At 47.5% G+C, this 21,330-nt stretch overlaps 1 protein-coding gene across 2 annotated transcripts in view; it reads right to left on the reverse strand.

Moving 5' to 3' along the window:
• The window catches only part of ABCD1 (ATP binding cassette subfamily D member 1), a 60,974-nt gene that overhangs the window by 29,887 nt on the left and 9,757 nt on the right, over positions 1–21,330 (reverse strand). For both annotated transcript variants that reach the window (XM_075324251.1, XM_075324252.1), the window contains exons 2-4: positions 5,154–5,334; positions 4,573–4,715; positions 2,565–2,733 (exon numbers count right to left, since the gene is read on the reverse strand). In XM_075324251.1, coding sequence (XP_075180366.1) covers positions 2,565–2,733; positions 4,573–4,715; positions 5,154–5,334 — 493 coding nt within the window. The remainder of the gene's footprint in view (positions 1–2,564; positions 2,734–4,572; positions 4,716–5,153; positions 5,335–21,330) is intronic.

Below are 21,330 nucleotides of genomic sequence, written 5' to 3' on the forward strand. Positions count from 1 at the left end.
AAGCAAAGACTGCTCTGGTCTGGTGCTGCGTGGCACCCTGACCATTAAGGTATTTACGTCTACAGCTGGAATCTTCAGCCTGACATTCTTGGGGTCTCTTGAGCTTAATGGGCCCCAGTATCCCTCATGACATCCCATGTGTAGGCTTCACACAATGACCTTGTGGGTGCTTGTGAATTAGATAGGCAGATTACGGTCAAGGTTTCCGGCTGCAGAAGTAAAGACTGCCCTGGTCTGGTGCTCCGTTGCACAGTGACCATGAAGTTCTTTACTTCTGCAGTAGGAAACTTTGGCCTGGCATTCTTGGGGTCTCTTGTGCTTAATGGGCCCCACTATCCCTCATGACATCATGTGTTTAAGCCTCACATGATGACGTTCCGGGGCTTTGTGAATTCCATAGGTGCTGCAGATGCAAGGTCAAGGTTTCCGGCTGCAGAAGCAAAGAATGCCCTGTTCTGGTGCTTTGTGGCACCCAAGCAACAAAGGTCTTTACTTCGGCAGCTGGAAACTTCACCCTGACATCCTTGGGGGTCCCTTGTACTTAATGGGCCCCTCTACCTTTCATGACATCACATGTCTAGGCTTCACATAATGACGTTGAGGGTCCTTGTGAATTCAATAGGCGCCCCAGATGCAAGGTCAAGGTTTCCGGCTGCAGAAGCAAAGACTTCCCTGGTGTCACAGTTCCGCTATGCAGAGCATTTTGCATTTGGGCTGCCTTTGTCACGGCTCCGCTATGCGGAGCATTTTGCATTTGAAAGTGCTCTGCTATGTGACAGATTGTCTTTCAGCACTAGGATCCACGCTGGTTTTGGGAGGTGCCTTCACAGATGCACCTCGTTCGTGGTGATTGCTCTATTTCTTTACTGGGCTTGCTCTATCTGAACTTCGCCAGTCGTACTTCCTGATTGCTCAGTGTGCTCTTGGCTCCTGTCTGGTATAAGTGTTCTGATCTTGGTTTCGGACCTCTTCCTGACCACATCTCTGTCTGCTCCCTGAACCTTATACGTTACCTTCCGGCTTCTGACCTCGGACCTCTTCCTGACCACGTCTCTGTCGGCTCCCTGAACCTTATACATTACCTCCTGGCTTATGATCCCGGCTTGTCTGACTACCCTTATAGTCATACTGCTCGTAGTGTCCAACATCACACCTGGTCTGATGCTGCGTGGCACACTGACCACAAAGGTCTTTACTTCTGTAGCTGGAAACGTCAGCCTGACATTCTTGTGGTCTCTAGTGCTTAACGGGTTCGCTACCCCTCATGACATCACATGTTTAGGCCTCACACGATGACGTTGCGAATTCTTGTGAATTCAATAGGCGCCACTGATGCAAGGTCAAGGTTTCCGGCTGCAGAAGCAAAGACTGCCCTGGTCCGGATGCCAAGGGAAAACCCAAATTACTTTTGTCCTGATGCTAGTAGGTGTTAACTCTCGGTTCATGTAGGGAGTTTGAAACTAGAATGTTAATTACTAAATTGGGAACCTAAAATAAATATGACACATGACCTGATTGATGACGGTCGACACCTACTGAAAAGTTGGTCGGTCATACTCCAGCAGGGGGAGCTTAGAGCAGATTTCCTAGGTAGGTGTATACTAATCAGGCTGTATACGTAATCGCCCATGTGCTATAATCCACTTAGTCATCAACGTGACGTTTCCCTTTTACTCATTCATTCATGCCGAAGAGTTAAATATAAAGTAATTATGAATTCTGTTCCTGCCCGATACGAGGTGTAACTGGATGACGCCACACCGGTGGCTGTGCTACCACTTGGGTTCTCGTAAAGCTGGATTCCTGGCCGATGTGTCAGCTTTTCTGCTGCTAGAATGGAAGCTGTTCTGATGTTTGGACTTCCAGCAATCAGCAGAGAAACCTGGTCCCAATTTCCCTGCAGTGCCCCAGTAGGAAAATAGGGGTATTGCATGATGCCCAAGGACATCATTGGGCTGTGCACGCACAACACAAAGGCACGTTAGGTCCTCCAGAACAAGACACTTATTGTAGGCAGTTGTTCGGACTCAAAATGTAGGACCTCTGGGTCTATGGGCTCAAGATTCCTTAATGGGGAATGTAGGGTCTCAAAACTGGACAATAGGGTTATACAGTGACCTGAATATCCATAGGATCTATCACAAATGGTCAAAATGGGCAGGTCGGCTGTTGACCTGCACTGGTGCTTTGGACAATGGCTACCTTTACCAGGCAAGACATGGTCGGGTCTGACCCGAGTGTACATGACCACGGGGTGGGGGCTAGTTGGGATGAATATCTGTTCGCTTAGCAACAGACATTTAAGATCCCATTTATTGTAGTCAGGACCCCTCCTTTTCTGTGTGCAGTGGTTTGACCTTCAACACATGACTGAACTGTGGTGGAGCAAACCACTGAACACAAAAAAACGGGGGATCTGACTACAATTAAGCGATTCTTACATATTAGATTTTTTTCCCCCCAAAATGTGTGATCTAGACCATTGGTGATAAGAAAATACCGGACTTTTTCTTGCCAGGTCAGTGTACATAGGTCATACGTAAATGTTACTACAGCTTCCTTACCTCTTATTTCAAGAGGACCTTCGATGCGAATGCCATGCTGTATAATATCGCTTTCCTTGGGATTGCCTCCTTCCAATTCTCCGGGGCGCTTGTAGACGCCATGCTGTACATCCCCAAAGACCTCAAACATATCATGAACTCGAGCCGTGTACCCGGCCAGTTCGGTCACCTGTCAAAAACACATTGGGGCATCATTACCTAATGGATCAAGATATCGCCCGCACAAATCAAAGACAGGTAGATAGTAATGTACTTGATGATTTGGCTCCACACAAGGTCTCAAAAATTAGAATCCTGGAAGTAGTGCAGCTTCAGGCTAGGTAAACTCGAAAAAATCTCCAAAAACAAGATATTTAAAAAAAAAAATGGACAACCCCTTTAAACTCATTTTCATATCAGTGAATTCTGGGTTATCAGAGAAGGGTCCTCTGTTCAGGGTCATCATCTCTTAATCAAGGTCAAGAGCAGTCACCAGTGGCGTAACTACAGTTTGATGGGCCCCGGGGCAAAATTTGGACCTGCCCCCATCCCACATCTTAGTGGGATGCATGTATATGTATGTATACATTTAGTGTTCTAAATCCTATAAAGACATATGAGTTGCCTTTCCCCCCATTATGCAGTAATGTCCCCCATCTTGTTCTAATGTACCCCATCCTGGGAAATAAGTCTCACATCCTGGTATATATGTTCCCCATTCTAGTTAATATGTCCCCATCCTGGTATATACTGACCCCCTACTGGTGTATATGTTCCTCTTCTGGGCCGTTCCTGGTATATACTGTCCCCCTCCTGGACTCCTCGTATATACTGCCCCCTTCTTGGTCAATACTGTCCCCTTTCTGGTGTATATGTTCCTCTCCGGGCCTTTCCTGGTATATACTGTCCACCTCCTGGTATATACTGTCCCCCTCCTGGGCCCCTCGTATATACTGCCCACTTCTTGGTATATACTGGCCCCTTTCTGGTGTATATGTTCCTCTCCTTGGCCCTTCCTGGAATACACTGTCCCCTTTCTGGTATATACTGTCCCCCTCCTGGGCCCCTCCTCGTATATACTGCCCCCTTCTTGGTATATGCTGTCCCCTTTCTGGTGTATATGTTCCTCTCCTGGGCCCTTCCTGGAATACACTGTCCCCTTTCTGGTATATAATGTCCCCCTCCTACTATACATGTTCCTCTCCCGGGCCCCTCCTGGTATATACTGTACTCACCACTGTCCCAGCTCCCACGCCACTTGGCGTCCTGCTCTATAGCTGGCCCTCAGCTTTCATCAGTGTTCGTGCTATGGTAATGCATGACGTCATTGTCATGTGCCGCCTCAGTCACGGGGATGCCGATGAAAGCTGACGGCTTCTGTTTGGCAGGCAGTGTGTATCGCAGTGCAAGTACCTGACGGGTCTCTGCAACGCGATGAACTTCAACTGGATGAGAAGCTTCAGCTGAAGCAGGGGCTGGTTGGGTCCCTGCAACCCTAGGCCCGGTCGTGACCCCTGCGAGACCATGATCGTTCCACCCCTGGCAGTCACAATGAACGTCTCTCACTCTGGAGGACCTTATTTGAACAGACAGCATGCAATACTTCCTTTCCCCTGCGGGACTGCTGTGAGGAAACTGAATACTCGCCATGCTTTCCCAGGGCTTACAGCAGATGACTAGAGGTCCCTCAGGGGTCCACTTTGTGATTTGCTTACTGTCAAAATAAGTAAAAATTGTTCCAAGTAGAAAAGCCATTTACCCCAAAAATTACCCTTAAAGGGGCCAGACAGGTGAAAAAAAAACATGGCTTCCCCTCGGAACACAAACGGTGGGTTGTATTGCAATTTGCTTAGTGAATGGAGCGGAGCTGCAATACCAAACACAACCAGTGGAGAACAGTGGCGCTCTTTCTGGAGAAAGCAGCCATGTTGTTTCCATTTTGAAGAACCCCTTTAATTCCTAAAGACAAAGCCCTTTACGGACAGGAAAGCACTGTGGGACTGGATGGAGGCGATGACGGGTGACTCACCTCTTTGTAAGAGGACATTACTCTCTCTATGGCGTCAGCCGCTGCGGTCAGGAGATTTCTGGCAGTGGTGAAGGCTTCAGCGCGGTCGCTGACTAGTTCCTCTTCTTTCATCGCCATCGCTGCCTTCTTCACTTCCTCTGAATCTGAGGTCAAGAAAGAAGAAGCAAGTCAGTTATACGCTGAGCAGAAGCCGCCATACTGTGGCGGTGACCAAATAAGAAGGAAGCCATTGCGCTAGTCCAAGAAAAGAATATATACTGCAGCACGCCAACTAATACAGGCCCAAATTCTCCTCAAGAACCCATAAAAAAAGCATGCTTTGATAAAAATGCCCTTTAATTAAAAAAAACGGGGCAGTCCGAGACCAAATATGCAAAAAAAAAAACCATTTGTTTCCCAATTTTGGCCAACAGTAGTGTAATTAGCAAGCGAGCAATTGTCCCACAGCACACCCGAAGGAAAAATGAGGTATTACACCACTCTGAGCATGTTGAGTCCTCCAGAGCTCCTTGTGCCTGGGTGTAAATGGGTCATGAAAAAGACAAATCGAATTTGGTGGAGGAGATGTAGATGATCCTTACCGCTCTCCGAATATCCAGTGGCGGTGATGATGGGTACGGCCACCATGACCAGGCCGGAGGCGCTCCATACATATTTCATCAGGAACTGTTCCAGCATCACATACCATAGCCTCTCCAGCAGGATGAGGTTGATCTGCGAGGACAAGTCCTTGTAGCATTGCTGCAATAGGGACAACTCCACCTGTGGATGGAAACCACATGGAAAGTGGGAGATTTAGTGATCGGACAGAGCACATGATAATTAAGACAATAAAGGGTTTTTATAAATGCCACCAGAAAGTATTGTCTGAATAAGCCCAAAAAGCAATACATGAAAAAAAAGGCATATTTTTAATCTAATTTTGGACAATCCCTTTAAGGGAGCCCATCAGCACATTTTAAAATATGGAATTAGTGGTAGAGCTGCATAGGGCCTTGTCCCCCAATACAAATGATACCTTTTTTGTACAGATCCGATGTACCAGTCATGAGAAATCTGGCTGAGAAACTCATATGCAAATCAGGCAGGAAGTGCACTGGGGGCGTGTCAGAGCACTTGGCAAAAACAAGACTAATTGAATTGACACGCCCCCCCAGTAAACTTCCAGGATTATTTGTATATGACTTTCTATGTTAGATTGAGTTTGTGTGACGAGCAAGATTATAAAAAAAAATAAAATAAAAAAAAATTGTGATTTTTCATTGTAAGAAAATTTTTCATTATAATAAGCCAATAAAAGAAAAGTAAATAAAAAAATAAAAAAAATTACCATTTCAGGCAGCTAAAATAAAAAGAATAAATACTACTACTACCACCACTACTAATACTAATAATACTTATAACGAACAATAAAGAACTAAAATAATAAGTATTAATAGTACTAATAAAAATAACAAATACTATTAAAATAATAACTAAAATCTTACTAAAAACTAAAATATTAATACTAATAATAACCAACATAATTCTAAAGATAAAATACTTATAACATAAACCACTAATAAATACTAAATAAATAAATACTCATAACTAAAATATTAATACTACTAAAAAATAAATAAAATGATAATAAAATGCTACTAATAAAATAATATTAACACAACTAAAATAATATTACTAAGAATAAATAAAATGATAAAATACTAATAAAATATTAATTATAACTAAAATAATAACAAATAATATTAAGAATAAATAAACTAATGGTAATAAAACTATTAATAACTAAAATATTACTAAGAAATACAATTATAATATACTAATAAAATAACTAAAATAATATTATTCCCAAGAATAAATAAACTAATGGTAATAAAAATATTAATAACTAAAATAATATTACTAAGAATAAATAAAATGCTAACATACTAATATTAATAGCTAAAATAATAACTAAAATAATATTACCAAGAATAAACAAATAGTAATAAAAAATTTTAAATAACTAAAATAATATTAACCCCTTAACGACCCATGACGTACTGGGTACGTAATGGATCGTGTGCCGTTAAGTCCCGCCCCCTGCCGCGGGCATGCGGCGGCGATCCGCGCACATATCAGCTGTTTTCAACAGCTGACCTGTGTGCCTGCTAGCCGCGGGTGGAATGGCTTCCACCCGCGACCATTAACCCCTTACATATCGCTGCCAAAATCTGGCAGCGATATGTATATGCGCGCCGCCATGACAGTCACTTACCCCGCCCCTACCGGAAGTCACGTGACATGATCACATGACTTTCGGTGGTTGCCATGGTAGCACAGGGTCATGTGATGACGCATGTAGCTACCATGACTCCCTTCCTCTCAATGCCGAAATACAGCCGGCATTGAAAGTAAAGCACCAAAACTGCAGTTCTCAGCTGTGTAGCTGTGATCAGCAGATAGTGCAGAGCGATCGGATTGCTGATCGCTATAGCCCCCTAGGGGGACTAGTAAAATAAAAAAAAGGTTTTAAAAAATTAAAACAAAAATTTAAAAAAAAAACCTAAAAAATTCAAATCCCCCCCATTGAAAAGGGTTAAAAAAATAAAATATACACATATTTGGTATCGCCGCGTTCAGAAATGCCCGATCTATCAAAATATAAAATCAATGAATCTGATCAGTAAATGGCAAAACGGCAAAAAAATTCCAAACGCCAAAATTTTGCGCAAAATGCAATAACAGGCGATCAAAACGTAGCATCTGCACAAAAATGGTAACATTAAAAACATCAGGTCGAGACGCAAAAAATAAGCCATCACTGAGCCTCAGAGCCCGAAAAATGAGAACGCTACGGGTTTTGGAAAATGGCGCAAAACATGCGCCACTTTTTTTGGTCAAGCTTGTGAATTTGTTTTAACCCCTTAGACACAAGTAAACCTATACATGTTTGGTGTCAACAAACTCGCACTGACCTCAGGCATCATACCCACACATCAGTTTTACCATATAGTGAACATCGTGAATAAAACATCCCAAAAACTATTGTACGATCACACTTTTTTTTGCAGTTTTTCCACACTTGGAATTTTTTTGCTGTTTTCCAGTACACTATATGGTAAAACTTATGGTTTCATTTAAAGTACAACTCGTCCCGCAAAAAACAAGCCCTCATATGGCAAGATTGACGGAATAATAAAAAAGTTACGGCTCTCAGAAGAAGGGGAGCAAAAAACAAAAACGCAAAAAACTAAAGTGCCCGGGGGCTGAAGGGGTTAATACTAAGAATAAAATAACGATAATAAAATACTAATAAAATTATAAAAATAGTAATAATAAATAATAATAATAATAATAATAATAATACAAAGCTAAAAAAATTACAAAAAAAGGTACAATAATAAAAGGCTAAATGTTGACATTGTGCTTTACTCTGTACAATACGGTGTTTCCTGTTATTGATAATGTTAATAAAAGTTAAATTTATAAAAAAAAAAAAAAAGCTAAATGTCGGAGCTGCTCAGTGTGACGAGTGAAGGACTCGGCAGCTGAGGATGATGTGTGTGATGTGACAGCGCAGTGTGACCAGTGGCCTAGATATTTCTTCTTCAAGTGTCTGACATTACACCCACCACTAACCTCAGATCCACAAGTGCTGAGCTGCAATTTGCTCTGTTCCCTTTCTGTATAGAACTGGGTCCCGGAAACCTTCTCTTTACAAAATTCAAAATTCTACTGGTTGCCATTGGAAACAGACTACGGTTCATATTGTGTAATCAGTCATGTGACCTGTCATCTGCGGCTTAGTGCTAAGGGTACTTTCACACTTGCGTTTATTTCCTTCCGTTACAATCCGCCCTTTTGGAAAACAGCGGAATCCGTTAACGGATTCCGCTGTTTCCCATAGACTTGTATGGGTGACGGATTGTACCAAAAGGACCTGCGTTGCTTCCGCTGGGCGACGCTCCGTTGCTTCCGCCCAGCGGGAGGAACGCAGCATGTAACGTTATTTTGAGCAGCGGAATCCTCTGGATTAAACTGCGCATGCTCTTTTTTTTTTTTTTTAATCCAAAAACTTTAATTTTGGCTCGCGGTGGCCGAACGTTCAGCTGAGCGACCGCCCGCCGGCATGCCCGGGCGCCGGCAAGTGACAGCGCTCAGCTGATCACCCGGCGGCCGGCTGCAGGGAGCGATCAGCTGATCACCCGGCGGCCGGCTACTGGGAGCGATCAGCTGATCACCCGGCGGCCGGCTACTGGGAGCGATCAGCTGATCACCCGGCGGCCGGCTGCAGGGAGCGATCAGCTGATCGTTCACAATAGTCTGCCGCTGGTAAAACTGTAAAAAAAAAAAAATCAAAACGAAATGCGTTGTTTTGCAGCATCCGTTGCATCCGTTGTGCCACTATATGCAACACATCCGTTGCATCCGTTACACAACGCAATGCAACGGATACCGTTCAACGCAAGTGTGAAACTAGCCTAACAGGTTACTACAAAGTACTTATCCGCTCTCCAGGTACCCCATAAGACTAAGTTCACACACTGCATTTTTTTGACGCTGCGTTTGTGCCTTTTTTTGCAGCAAAAACACACCCGCGGTAAAAAAAAACGCGGCAAAAATGCATGCGTTTTTACCACGTTTTTTGCTGCGTTTTTGCTCACTGCGTTTTTATGCATTTTTTTTATCAGTGAACAATGCCATTAAAGATTGTTGAGAAAAAAAAAAAAAAGGTCTGATGTCATTTCCTTCTTCAATATGCTCTTCATTCTCCACTAGTGCAGGAGAGCAGACAGCTGCAGAACTACAAGGCTCAGTATACGCCATCCAGGACTGTATGCAGGAGTTTTTTGCCCCCCCCCCCCAAAAAATGACGTGGGCTTCGTCATATTTTTGTATGCTAGCCAGGTGCAGCAGGCAGCTACGGGCTGCCCCCAACCCCCAGCTGCCTATTTGTACCCGGCTGGGACCAAAAAATATAGGGAAGCCCTTTTTTTTAAATTATTTCATGAATTCCGTGAAATTAAAAAAAAAAAAAAAAAAAATTACGTGGGCTTTGCCCAATTTTTGAATCCAGCCAGGTACAACTAGGCAGCTGTGGATTGGAATCCGCAGTTCAGAGTACCCAAGCTTTCTGGTCACTGCTGCTACGAATTGCAGTCCGCAGCCGCCCCAGAGAATGGCGCTTTCATAGAAGAGTCATCTTCTGGCGCTGTATCCAACTCTTCCAGCTGCCCTGGTGACGGGTGGCTCGCTGGGTAATGATGGGGTTAGGGCTAGCTGTGTATTATCAGCTGGCCCTAAGCCCGAAATTCATGGTGTCACGCCAATATTAGACATGGCCACCATGAATCTCTAGTAAAGATAAAAAAACAACAACACAGAAAAATATTTTAATAGAAATAAAACACAACACAATTAGTGACTTCATCTTTATTGAAAGAAAGAACCCCCCTCCGCAATAATCCTGGGTCAGGGTTCCGTGCCGTCCAATCCGGATCCAAGATCATCTGACCGGTTTGCTGGAAGGTAAAGCGATCAGATGATGTGTCAGGTTCAAGGATGTGAATCACATCACACAGCAGCTGATTGTATAAAACCTGTTTATACAATCAGCTGATGCATCAGTGCAAAAAAAAAAAAAAAAATACACACGTCCGTGCTGACTTTCGTCTGATCGCTCCAGGAGCTGCCTGTAATCAGTGAAGCGGTCTCCTGATGGCATCAGTTGATAGTTTAAGCCGGCCGGGCAGTAAAAAGCCGGTGTCACCGCGAGACTTACGATCAGCTGATGCCTCAGGTGCCGCATCAGGTGATCAGCCCCAGGTCCTGCAGCTATCGGACATGTCCCGGCCGTCTGCACACAGCCGGCGCGTTGGTGGCGGTGGTACCGGGCACAGGAGCGGACATGACACTGGGAGTCTGCAGACAGGTGAGCATGACATTTTTTTTCTACTGTTCACTTTTGATTTCGCAGCTGCTTCCATCTCCCGCGCGGACATGGCGCCGCACGGGAGTGCACAGGACGGGAGGTGGAGGCAGCGATGACGGTACCGGGAGGATTCACGCTTCTGTGTTTACTAACAGAAGGAATCCTCTTCCTGTACACGTCACTTTACTGCCCACCCCTTGCGTTTATAGCTGCGTTTTTAGTCCTAGAAACGCACTAAGACACAGCTATATTTGCAATTTGCATTTTCATTGCTTTTTTGAACATCTCATTGAACTCAATGGGTGGAAAACGCAAAAATAATGGACATGCTGCGTTTTTGTGGGCACCACAAAAATGCAGCTAAAAAAAAAAACAAAAAACAAAAAAAAAAAACACGCTGTGTGCAGACAGCAAAAATGAACACTCATAGACTTTGCTGGGGAAGCAAAGTCATGCAGTTTTCTGAGCAAAAACGCACCCGAAAAACACGCAAAAACGCACAGTGTGAACTTACCCTTAATTCCTCCTGGAAACCTATTCTGCATAAAACTTGGTCCCAGAGCCGCCTTTTTACAAAATTCAAAATTCTACTGGTTGCCCTTGGAAACAGACTACAGTTGATATTGTGTAGTCAGTCATGTGACCTGTCATTTCCAGCATACAAGTAGCTCCAAAGTACTTATCCGCTCTCTAGGCATCCCATAAATGAATAATACTGAAGCACCTTTTTCTATATCTCCACTTTGTGACGTTCCTCTGATATTCCTCCTGGAAACGTATGACATAAACCGAATGTCGCCAGTTGGGTTGTGGCGTATCACTTTGCTGTGCTGTATCACTTTGCTGTGCTGTATCACTTTGCTGTGCTGTATCACTTTGCTGTGCTGTATCACTTTGCTGTGCTGTATCACTTTGCTGTGCTGTATCACTTTGCTGTGCTGTATCACTTTGCTGTGCTGTATCACTTTGCTGTGCTGTATCACTTTGCTGTGCTGTATCACTTTGCTGTGCTGTATCACTTTAGGACATAAGAGGATTAGTAAAACCTATTTTTCATCCATTTCCAGTATGAATAACAGTGGAACGGCACAACGTAGGAATGTAAGAATAGTGGCTCCACATTTTTTATTCCATGACAAATCCAATATACACTACGTCGGAAGTGTTGACAGATTCCCTTTAATTAAGCAAAATTTCCATAGAGTGCCTCTTTGTACTTAATGTTAGTCACGGCTCCGTATTCGCTTTTAGTTCTAACTTTTTCTATAGTGAATGGAGGCGCCCCGGCAGTGGAGGGGTTAAGCCCGCCCCAGACATCAGGCCTTTTTGTTTAGCGTCTTAGTAACCAAAGCAGAAAAGTGGTGAGAGCAATGTCCTATAGTAACCTTTCCCTCGGAGCCAGAAATGTTCTGGAGAGATTAAAGGCTGCAAAATACCATCGCTTATCGGAGCGCTGCTGCTGGGAACAAACTGCAGCACCTCACTTGAGTGTAAGTGAGCACTCCAGATCCGTCAGAGACGGTCAAGGAGCTGACAATGGCACATACCATTCCTTCTTCAGCCCATACACAATCATAGAGAGGGAAAATGAGCGTCGCCACCACCTCTGGCGGCTGCTTATCTCACGCACAAACCACAGGATTGGGTATTTCGAAACCCCCCCATGACCACCCAAACTTTCCCCAAACCTCTGCCACTGACAGTCGCATAAAAAGCTACGCGGCTTTCTATATAAACATTGCATTCTGCTGGAAACCGTCAGCAAGCAGGTCATGAACAGAACAGCTGAGCTCCCAGGTACAAATTTTTATATTGAGCGACTGCCCAGTATTTGAAACGTCCCATAATACAAATCATCAGGAATGCTGGCAGATTTCAGCTCTGGAGGATATAGAATTATGAATGTAGCTCTGGAGCAAAATACAGGGGGTAATTTGAGAGAAGAAAAGGGAGTATGTACATGGTGACTGATGTAGCTATATTTAAGGGGTACTCTGGTCTCTAAAAATCATCACAGAGTGGTACTGACTCTGATCTCTGAGGTCCCGGGATTGGGATCTCTACTAGAAATACCATTTAAAGGGAATCTGTCAGCAGGTTTTGTTATGTAATCTGAGAGCAGCATGATTTAGAAGCAGAGACCCCGATTCCTACAATGTCACTTTTTACTGGTTCAATAAAATAAGTGTTTTAACAACAGGAGATTATCATCAGTACAGGGCTAGGTGTCTTGTGCCTCCTGGTCCAAGCCCGCCCCCAGCACTTTGCAGCTTTCTGTCAATATACAGTGTACGCAGAAAGCTGCCAACTAGTGGTGTGGGAGAGGTTATACACAGAGCTGCCAGTCAGTGAAGTGGGCGGAGTTATACACAGAGCTGCCAATCAGTGGTGTAGGCAGAGTTATACACAGAAAGCTGCCAATCAGTGGTGTGGGCAGGGTTATACACAGAAAGCTGCCAATCAGTGGTGTGGGCAGGGTTATACACAGAAAGCTGCCAATCAGTGGTGTGGGCAGGGTTATACACAGAAAGCTGCCAATCAGTGGTGTGGGCAGGGTTATACACAGAAAGCTGCCAATCAGTGGTGTGGGCAGGGTTATACACAAAGCTGCCAATCAGTGGTGTGGGCAGGGTTATACACAAAGTTGCCAATCAGTGGTGTGGGCAGGGTTATACACAAAGTTGCCAATCAGTGGTGTGGGCAGGGTTATACACAAAGTTGCCAATCAGTGGTGTGGGCAGGGTTATACACAAAGTTGCCAATCAGTGGTGTGGGCAGGGTTATACACAGAAAGCTGCCAATCAGTGGTGTGGGAGGGTTTTACATACAAACCTAACAATCAGTGGTGTGGGTGGGAATTATACACAGCTCAGCATTACGAGGTCTGCTAGAGCTGCAAAGAAAACAGATTCTATCACAACTGCTGCACCCAGAAAACTAAGTGATATATTGCTGGAATCAGGGTTTATGTCCCTACATCATGCTAATGTCAGATTAAATAGCAAAAACCTGCACAAAGGAGGTGCATCCATGCGGCCGCCTTGAATGGAGATGTGGTCACGCACGGTCTCCATTCACCTCTGGGAGCTGCGGAGACACCCGGCCGCGCTGCCTTTTGCCTACTGATCGTTGAGTCCTATAATAGAGCAGAGTGATGAGCGGAGTGAAACATTCACATAGGTCACAAAACACATCAGCTTTCCAGCCAAATAGGGGAAAGGTAAAGCAGCTCCCGGCTTCTATGTATAACCCGACGTATCTGGATTTAGGCTCTTGCTGCTTTGTGCTGCCCAAAAAGTTGCGGTATGGTGACAGCAAGAGAAAGGCCGGCAAAAAAGGACTCACCAACCGCGCCGTCCACACATCGCAGACACAATGCAATCCGTAATCCCCGAGCTCTTGATTTCCATCTGTCTAAGTAGCCCAAATTTCTCCACCTATAAAAAACCCCCTGATTTTGGCCAAAACTAGAACTACTGCCGGCACACTGAGGAATCAGATTACTACTGCCTATTAATGAAAATAGGCAGGAGGTATAGCGACAGATAGCGTGCAATGAGGCCGAGGGAGAGCCAGAGGCGAGCGCCGAGGCCGAGGGAGAGCCAGAGGCGAGCGCCGAGGCCGAGGGAGAGCCAGAGGCGAGCGCCGAGGCCGAGGGAGAGCCAGAGGCGAGCGCCGAGGCCGAGGGAGAGCCAGAGGCGAGCGCCGAGGCCGAGGGAGAGCCAGAGGCGAGCGCCGAGGCCGAGGGAGAGCCAGAGGCGAGCGCCGAGGCCGAGGGAGAGCCAGAGGCGAGCGCCGAGGCCGAGGGAGAGCCAGAGGCGAGCGCCGAGGCCGAGGGAGAGCCAGAGGCGAGCGCCGAGGCCGAGGGAGAGCCAGAGGCGAGCGCCGAGGCCGAAAGAGAGCCAGAGGCGAGCGCCGAGGCCGAAAGAGAGCCAGAGGCGAGCGCCGAGGCCGAAAGAGAGCCAGAGGCGAGCGCCGAGGCCGAAAGAGAGCCAGAGGCGAGCAACGAGGCCCAGAGAGAGCCAGAGGCGAGCAACGAGGCCCAGGGAGAGCCAGAGGCGAGCAACGAGGCCCAGGGAGAGCCAGAGGCGAGCAACGAGGCCCAGGGAGAGCCAGAGGCGAGCAACGAGGCCCAGGGAGAGCCAGAGGCGAGCAACGAGGCCCAGGGAGAGCCAGAGGCGAGCAACGAGGCCCAGGGAGAGCCAGAGGCGAGCAACGAGGCCCAGAGAGAGCCAGAGGCGAGCAACGAGGCCCAGAGAGAGCCAGAGGCGAGCAACGAGGCCCAGGGAGAGCCAGAGGCGAGCAACGAGGCCCAGAGAGAGCCAGAGGCGAGCAACAAGGCCCAGAGAGAGCCAGAGGCGAGCAACGAGGCCCAGGGAAAAGAGAAAGAGGTGAACAAGGCAGAGGGATAGCGAGAGGAAAGAAAGAGAGAAAGGCAGCGGTAAGAGAAAGTTTGAGGGAAGAGTGAGGTGGAGGGAAAAAAAAAAAAAAAAGGAGTGTGTGAGGTAGAGGGAACAAGAGAAAGAAGAAGGGCAAGCGAGCGAGAGAGATGGAGGAAAAGAGGTAAAGAGAGAGAAAGAGAGGAACACTTGCTTTCAAGTTTTATTTCACCTCAGAGCTGGAATCAAAGCTCCACTGCTCAGTACTACTGTATAATTCTCTACATGTGCTACATAGAGAGGAGAGCAGGAACCCCTCATGTCTGTGTGAGCTCAGAACAGGAGACATCACAGCAGCTAGATTCCACTCACTAGCTCAGAGACGACTAGAGGGCAAAGATAGAGCCCGCTGAGGGAAGTTGGGGAGATAAACGAGTGGGAAATCCTGTATATCATTTAGCCATGCAGAGACCTTTAGAGAGGTTCACCCAATCCTCATTCTTTTTTTTCTCCACTTCTGTGCTTTTAGAGCAATGACTTGCTAGAAGATTCACAAACCTCTTCCCATTGTTGTCAACGAGAAATCCACATGGCCCGTCATAAAGGTGGATTTTGGGGATTAGAAAGACGCGCGTTTCTAGACGGAAACCGTGGCCAGTAACCGCACACACGGGTAAACCAAGCTGAATGGAGCAAAACCACGAGGAACCCTGGAAAAGTGGAAATCGGTGGCACAAATCCTATCATCCTACGATCTCTGCTGTGGACTCCACAGCAAATCCTCTGTGGATTTTACCCAAGGCTCATAATCCTCCAGTTTCCAGAGGTTTGTATGATGAGCAGCTTTACGGCACGCGTCCGACGTCCAATATCGAGACAGATAGTAAAGTAAACACTACTGGTCTTATCAGTCATAGTAAAAGTTTCTGAGGCTTCCTATACTATCATCTTTTCACTTCATTGAAGATAGGTCCTACGCTACCTTTAAGATGGTTTCCGATTTCAGAAATCCATTTAAAAGGGTACCAATCACCAGGATTTTCCTATATAACCTAAAGCCAGTGCTATGCTGGCACTATCACAATCATTCTATACATACCTTTAGTTGTCAGCTCAAATGTATAGGTTTTGAAACACAAGCAAGTAAAGTTTGTAAAATGAGCAGCTTTTTGATTGGCAGCAGCTGCTGATCAGCTAATAGCTGGGGTGGATATTCATAGTGATTCCTGCCCCCCTGCCTGTTGTTCCTCCCCCTGTTATTTATGCTAATTCTATTATAGAATTGTTTTACTAAGTGACTAGAAGGACCTGTGCTGATGTCATACCCATGTGACCAGAAGGGGCAGGGCCTCAGCCAACATAGCTGATAACAGGAAGCAACATTATTTTTCTGTTGGCTGAGGCCCCTGTTGGCCTAAAGCCAGTGCTATACTGGCACTATCAGGCTGATTCTCTACACACCTTTAGTTGTCAGCTCGGATATATAGGTTTTGAAACACAAGGAAGAAAAGTTTGTAAAATGAGCAGCTTCTTTATTGGCAGCAGCTGCCGATCAGCTGATAGCTGGGGAGGGTATTCATAGTTATTCCCACCCCACTGCATATTGTTCCTCCCCCTGTTATTTATGCTAATTCTATTATAGAATTGTTTTACTAACTGACTAGAAGGATCAGTGCTGATGTCATACCTATGTGACAAGAAAAGGTGGGGCCTCAACCAACAGAAAAATAATGTTGCTTCCTGGTATCAGCTATGTTAACTGAGACCCTGCCCCTTCTGGTCACATGGGTATGACATCAGCAAAGGTCCTTCTAGTCACTTAGTAAAATGATTAATAGAATTATTTATGCTAATTTTATTATAGAATTGTTTTACTATGTGACTAGAAAGACCTGTGCTGATGTCATATCCATGTGACCAGAAGGGGCAGGGCCTCAGCCAACATGGCTGATACCTGGAAGCAACATTTTTCTGTTGGCTGACCCTTCTGGTCACATGGGTATGACATCAGCACAGGTCCTTCTAGTCACTTAGTAAAACGATTCTATAATAGAATTAGCATAAATAAAGGGAGGATGGACACACAGGGGGTGGGAATCACTATGAATATACCCACCCAGCTATAAGCTGCTGCCACTCAAAAAGCTGCTCATTTTACAAACTTTACTTGCTTGTGTTTCAAAACCTATACATCCGATCTCACAACTAAAGGTATGTATAGAATCAGCCCAATAGCGCTAGTATAGCACTGGCTTTAGGTTATATAGGAAAATCCTGGTGGGTTGGTGCGCCTTCAGTTTATTGCGAATGCAAATGGCCCGGGAGTATCTCATTTCCATACTAATCCACCCCAATTGACCCCTAAACAAGACGACGATGGCTGGAAAAAAAAAATCCAACATGGCAGATCATTTCCCCATAGATTTTCACTTTCGCTCAATGCCTGTCATTCGCACACAGTCCAAAATCGCTTGCAGTTTTCCAGTTTTAGCCCTTGAGGAAAGGTCTAGAATACTGTAATAGTTTGGCCAATGTAGGACACATTTGATGCCTCATCTTGATCCATCAGCCTCCGATTTCGGAAGCTCCACTTCCAACGTGTGCTCCACGCAAGAGAGCGTTTTCGGCGTCGGCCATGGAGAAGCAATGAACCAGTTCTTGATTTAGAAGGGTCGGTGCCTTATGTTCCCTCGTTGATCCCATTCTTTACAGTGAAGATGTTCTAGATTGTTGGATGGTTTCCACTTAACACAAAACGTTGCCAAAATCGGCACAGCTCATCTCCACAGGTCGGCAGCACGCCTTATATAAGTGTCTCGGAAGTTTTGGAGGAATAGCCAAAGGAGAAACGACTGAAACAGGTTCATCCGGACCGGCAACATACTTCTGTAACACGGGGAATGAATAATTCCACAAACTCTATTGAAGACACGATGGAGGAGGTGACGGCGGCGCTAAGTGCAAACTACTCACTCCATGAGTCAGAATAATGGACCGTAAGGAATAATCACCAAAGGTGAGATGAGGATCTAGCCCTGAGATCTCTCAATCAGAACGTTCAATCAATGCAAATAGTCAAAAAAAATCAGGACAAACGTCATAATCATAGAATTTAGGTTACTCATTAAGTCCCAGAGCCTTCCCAGTGGGCAACATCCGACCGCCCCTCCTCTCCCCTCTCCCTGGTGTATAACATCCGGCCCCTCGCCCCCTCCCTGGTGTAGAACATCCGGCCCCTCTCTGGTGTATAACATCCGGCCCCTCTCTGGTGTATAACATCCGGCCCCTCTCCCCCCTCTCTGGTGTATAACATCCGGCCCCTCTCCCCCCTCTCTTGTGTATAACATCCGGCCCCTCTCCCCCCTCTCTGGTGTATAACATCCGGCCCTTCTCCCCCTCCCTGGTGTATGACATCGGGCCCCTCTCCCCCCCCTCTGGTGTATAACATCCGGCCCTTCTCCCCCTCCCTGGTGTATGACATCCGGCCCCTCTCCCCCCTCTCTGGTGTATAACATCCGGCCCCTCTCTGGTGTATAACATCCGGCCCCTCTCCCCCATCTCTGGTGTATAACATCCGGCCCCTCTCCCCCATCTCTGGTGTATAACATCCGGCCCTTCTCCCCCTCCCTGGTGTATGACATCCGGCCCCTCTCTGGTGTATAACATCCGGCCCCTCTCCCCCCTCTCTGGTGTATAACATCTGGCCCCTCTCCCCCTCTCTGGTGTATAACATCCGGCCCCTCTCTGGTGTATAACATCCGGCCCCTCTCCCCCCTCTCTGGTGTATAACATTCGGCCCTTCTCCCCCTCCCTGGTGTATAACATTCGGCCCCTCTCCCCCCTCTCTGGTGTATAACATTCGGCCCTTCTCCCCCTCCCTGGTGTATGACATCCGGCCCCTCGCCCCCTCCCTGGTGTATAACATCCGGCCCCTCTCTGGTGTATAACATCCGGCCCTTCTCCCCCCCTCTGGTGTATAACATCCGGCCCCTCTCCCCCCTCTCTGGTGTATAACATCCGGCCCCTCTCTGGTGTATGACATTCGGCTCCTCTCCCCCCTCTCTGGTGTATAACATCCGGCCCTTCTTCCCCTCCCTGGTGTGTGACATCCGGCCCCTCTCCCCCTCCCTGGTGTGTGACATCCGGCCCCTCTCCCCCTCCCTGGTGTGTGACATCCGGCCCCTCTCCCCCTCCCTGGTGTGTGACATCCGGCCCCTCTCCCCCTCCCTGGTGTGTGACATCAGGCCCCTCTCCCCCTCCCTGGTGTGTGACATCCAGCCCCTCTCCCCCTCCCTGGTGTGTGACATCAGGCCCCTCTCCCCCCTCCCCGGTGTGTAACATCCGGCCCCTCCCCCCGGTGTGTAACATCCGGCCCCTCCCCCCGGTGTGTAACATCCGGCCCCTCCCCCCGGTGTGTAACATCCGGCCCCTCCCCCCGGTGTGTAACATCCGGCCCCTCCCCCCGGTGTGTAACATCCGGCCCCTCCCCCCGGTGTGTAACATCCGGCCCCTCCCCCCGGTGTGTAACATCCGGCCCCTCCCCCCGGTGTGCAACATCCGGCCGCTCCCCCCGGTGTGTAACATCCGGCCCCTCTCCCCCCCCCTCCCCGGTGTATAACATCCGACCCCTCTCCCCGGTGTATAACATCCGGCCCCTCTCCCCGGTGTATAACATCCGGCCCCTCTCCCTGGTGTATAACATCCGGCCCCACTCCCCTCTCACTGGTGTATAACATCCGGCCCCTCTCCCTGGTGTATAACATCCGGCCCCTCTCCCCGGTGTATAACATCCGGCCCCTCTCCCCCCTCCCCGGTGTATAACATCCGGCCCCTCTCCCCCCTCCCCGGTGTATAACATCCGGCCCCTCTCCCCCCTCCCCGGTGTATAACATCCGGCCCCTCTCCCCCCTCCCCGGTGTATAACATCCGGCCCCTCTCCCCCCTCCCCGGTGTATAACATCCGGCCCCTCTCCCCCCTCCCCGGTGTATAACATCCGGCCCCTCTCCCCTCTCCCTGGTGTATAACATCCGGCCCCTCCCCCCTCCCCGGTGTATAACATCCAGTCACTTGCCCCCTCCGATGTACAAGATCCGACCCCTTCCACACAGTGATAACATTTGGCCCCTTGCCCTCACCACCCTGTATATAACATCCAGCCCATTGCCCTCCCCAATGTCCTGCAATAGGGGCCACCGATGTAACAAGTCTGTTCATGACTTTTTTTCCCTCTTAAAATCTTAATCCATTCCCTGTGAGTGGTAGTGGAAGAAATCGCAGCAACTCAACCATGAAGTGGAGACCCCATAACGTTACATAGCGGGGACCAAGTGCTGAGGAGCAGAGGGCAGAAAAGTCCCCACCGCTCTGCTGACCCCTAAACTGCAGAGTCCAGACCTCCTCTGGTAACATCAGTACAAACATTGCACCCGCCGGGAGCTTCATGGCCTAGCAGCTGCAGTTGTCCATCACCTAGCACAATGCCGCGCCGTACATCACCAAGCACAATGCCGAGCCGTACATCACCAAGCACAATGCCGAGCCGTACATCACCAAGCACAATGCCGAGCCGTACATCACCAAGCACAATGCCGAGCCGTACATCACCAAGCACAATGCCGAGCCGTACATCACCAAGCACAATGCCGAGCCGTACATCACCAAGCACAATGCCGAGCCGTAACTCACCAAGCACAATGCCGAGCCATACATCAAGCACAATGCTGAGCCGTACATCACCAAGCACAATGCCGAGCCGTACATCACCAAGCACAATGCTGAGCCGTACATCACCAAGCACAATGCCGAGCCGTACATCACCAAGCACAATGCCGAGCCGTACATCACCAAGCACAATGCCGAGCCGTACATCACCAAGCACAATGCCGAGCCGTACATCACCAAGCACAATGCCGAGCCGTACCTCACCAAGCACAATGCCGAGCCGTACCTCACCAAGCACAATGCCGAGCGTCAGATGGAGCAGTGTAAAGCCGCCATCAGTGGACTCTGGAGGAGACGTGTCCTGTGCAGTGACGGATCACACTGCTCTATCTGCGTCTGATGAAGGAGTCTGGGTTTGGTGATTCCAGGACAACGCTACCCCCTGACTGCATTGTGCCCACTGTACAGATGGTGGAGGAAGATAATGCTCCAGGTTATCAGAGGTCGGCCTTGGCCCTTTAGTGCTAATGACGGGAAATTTTAATACTTCAACACAAAACATTTTGGATAATTCTATCTTCTGGCTTTCTGGGAACAGTTTTGAGAAAACTCCTTCCTGTTCCCCATAACGATGCCCGATGCACAAGATCCATAAAGACATAGTGTGTGGGGGGGTTAGAGTGTGGTGGAAGAACATGTGCCCCGACATCAATCCCATCCAGTAGATTGTGAGCCCGGCCTCTCCCAAACATCACAATCTATCCTCAAAAATGCTCTTCTGGACGAAGGGACAAAAATTCCCT

This window comes from Anomaloglossus baeobatrachus, chromosome 9 (assembly GCF_048569485.1).
Source record: "Anomaloglossus baeobatrachus isolate aAnoBae1 chromosome 9, aAnoBae1.hap1, whole genome shotgun sequence".
In the NCBI taxonomy this organism is placed as follows: Eukaryota; Metazoa; Chordata; class Amphibia; order Anura; family Aromobatidae; genus Anomaloglossus; species Anomaloglossus baeobatrachus.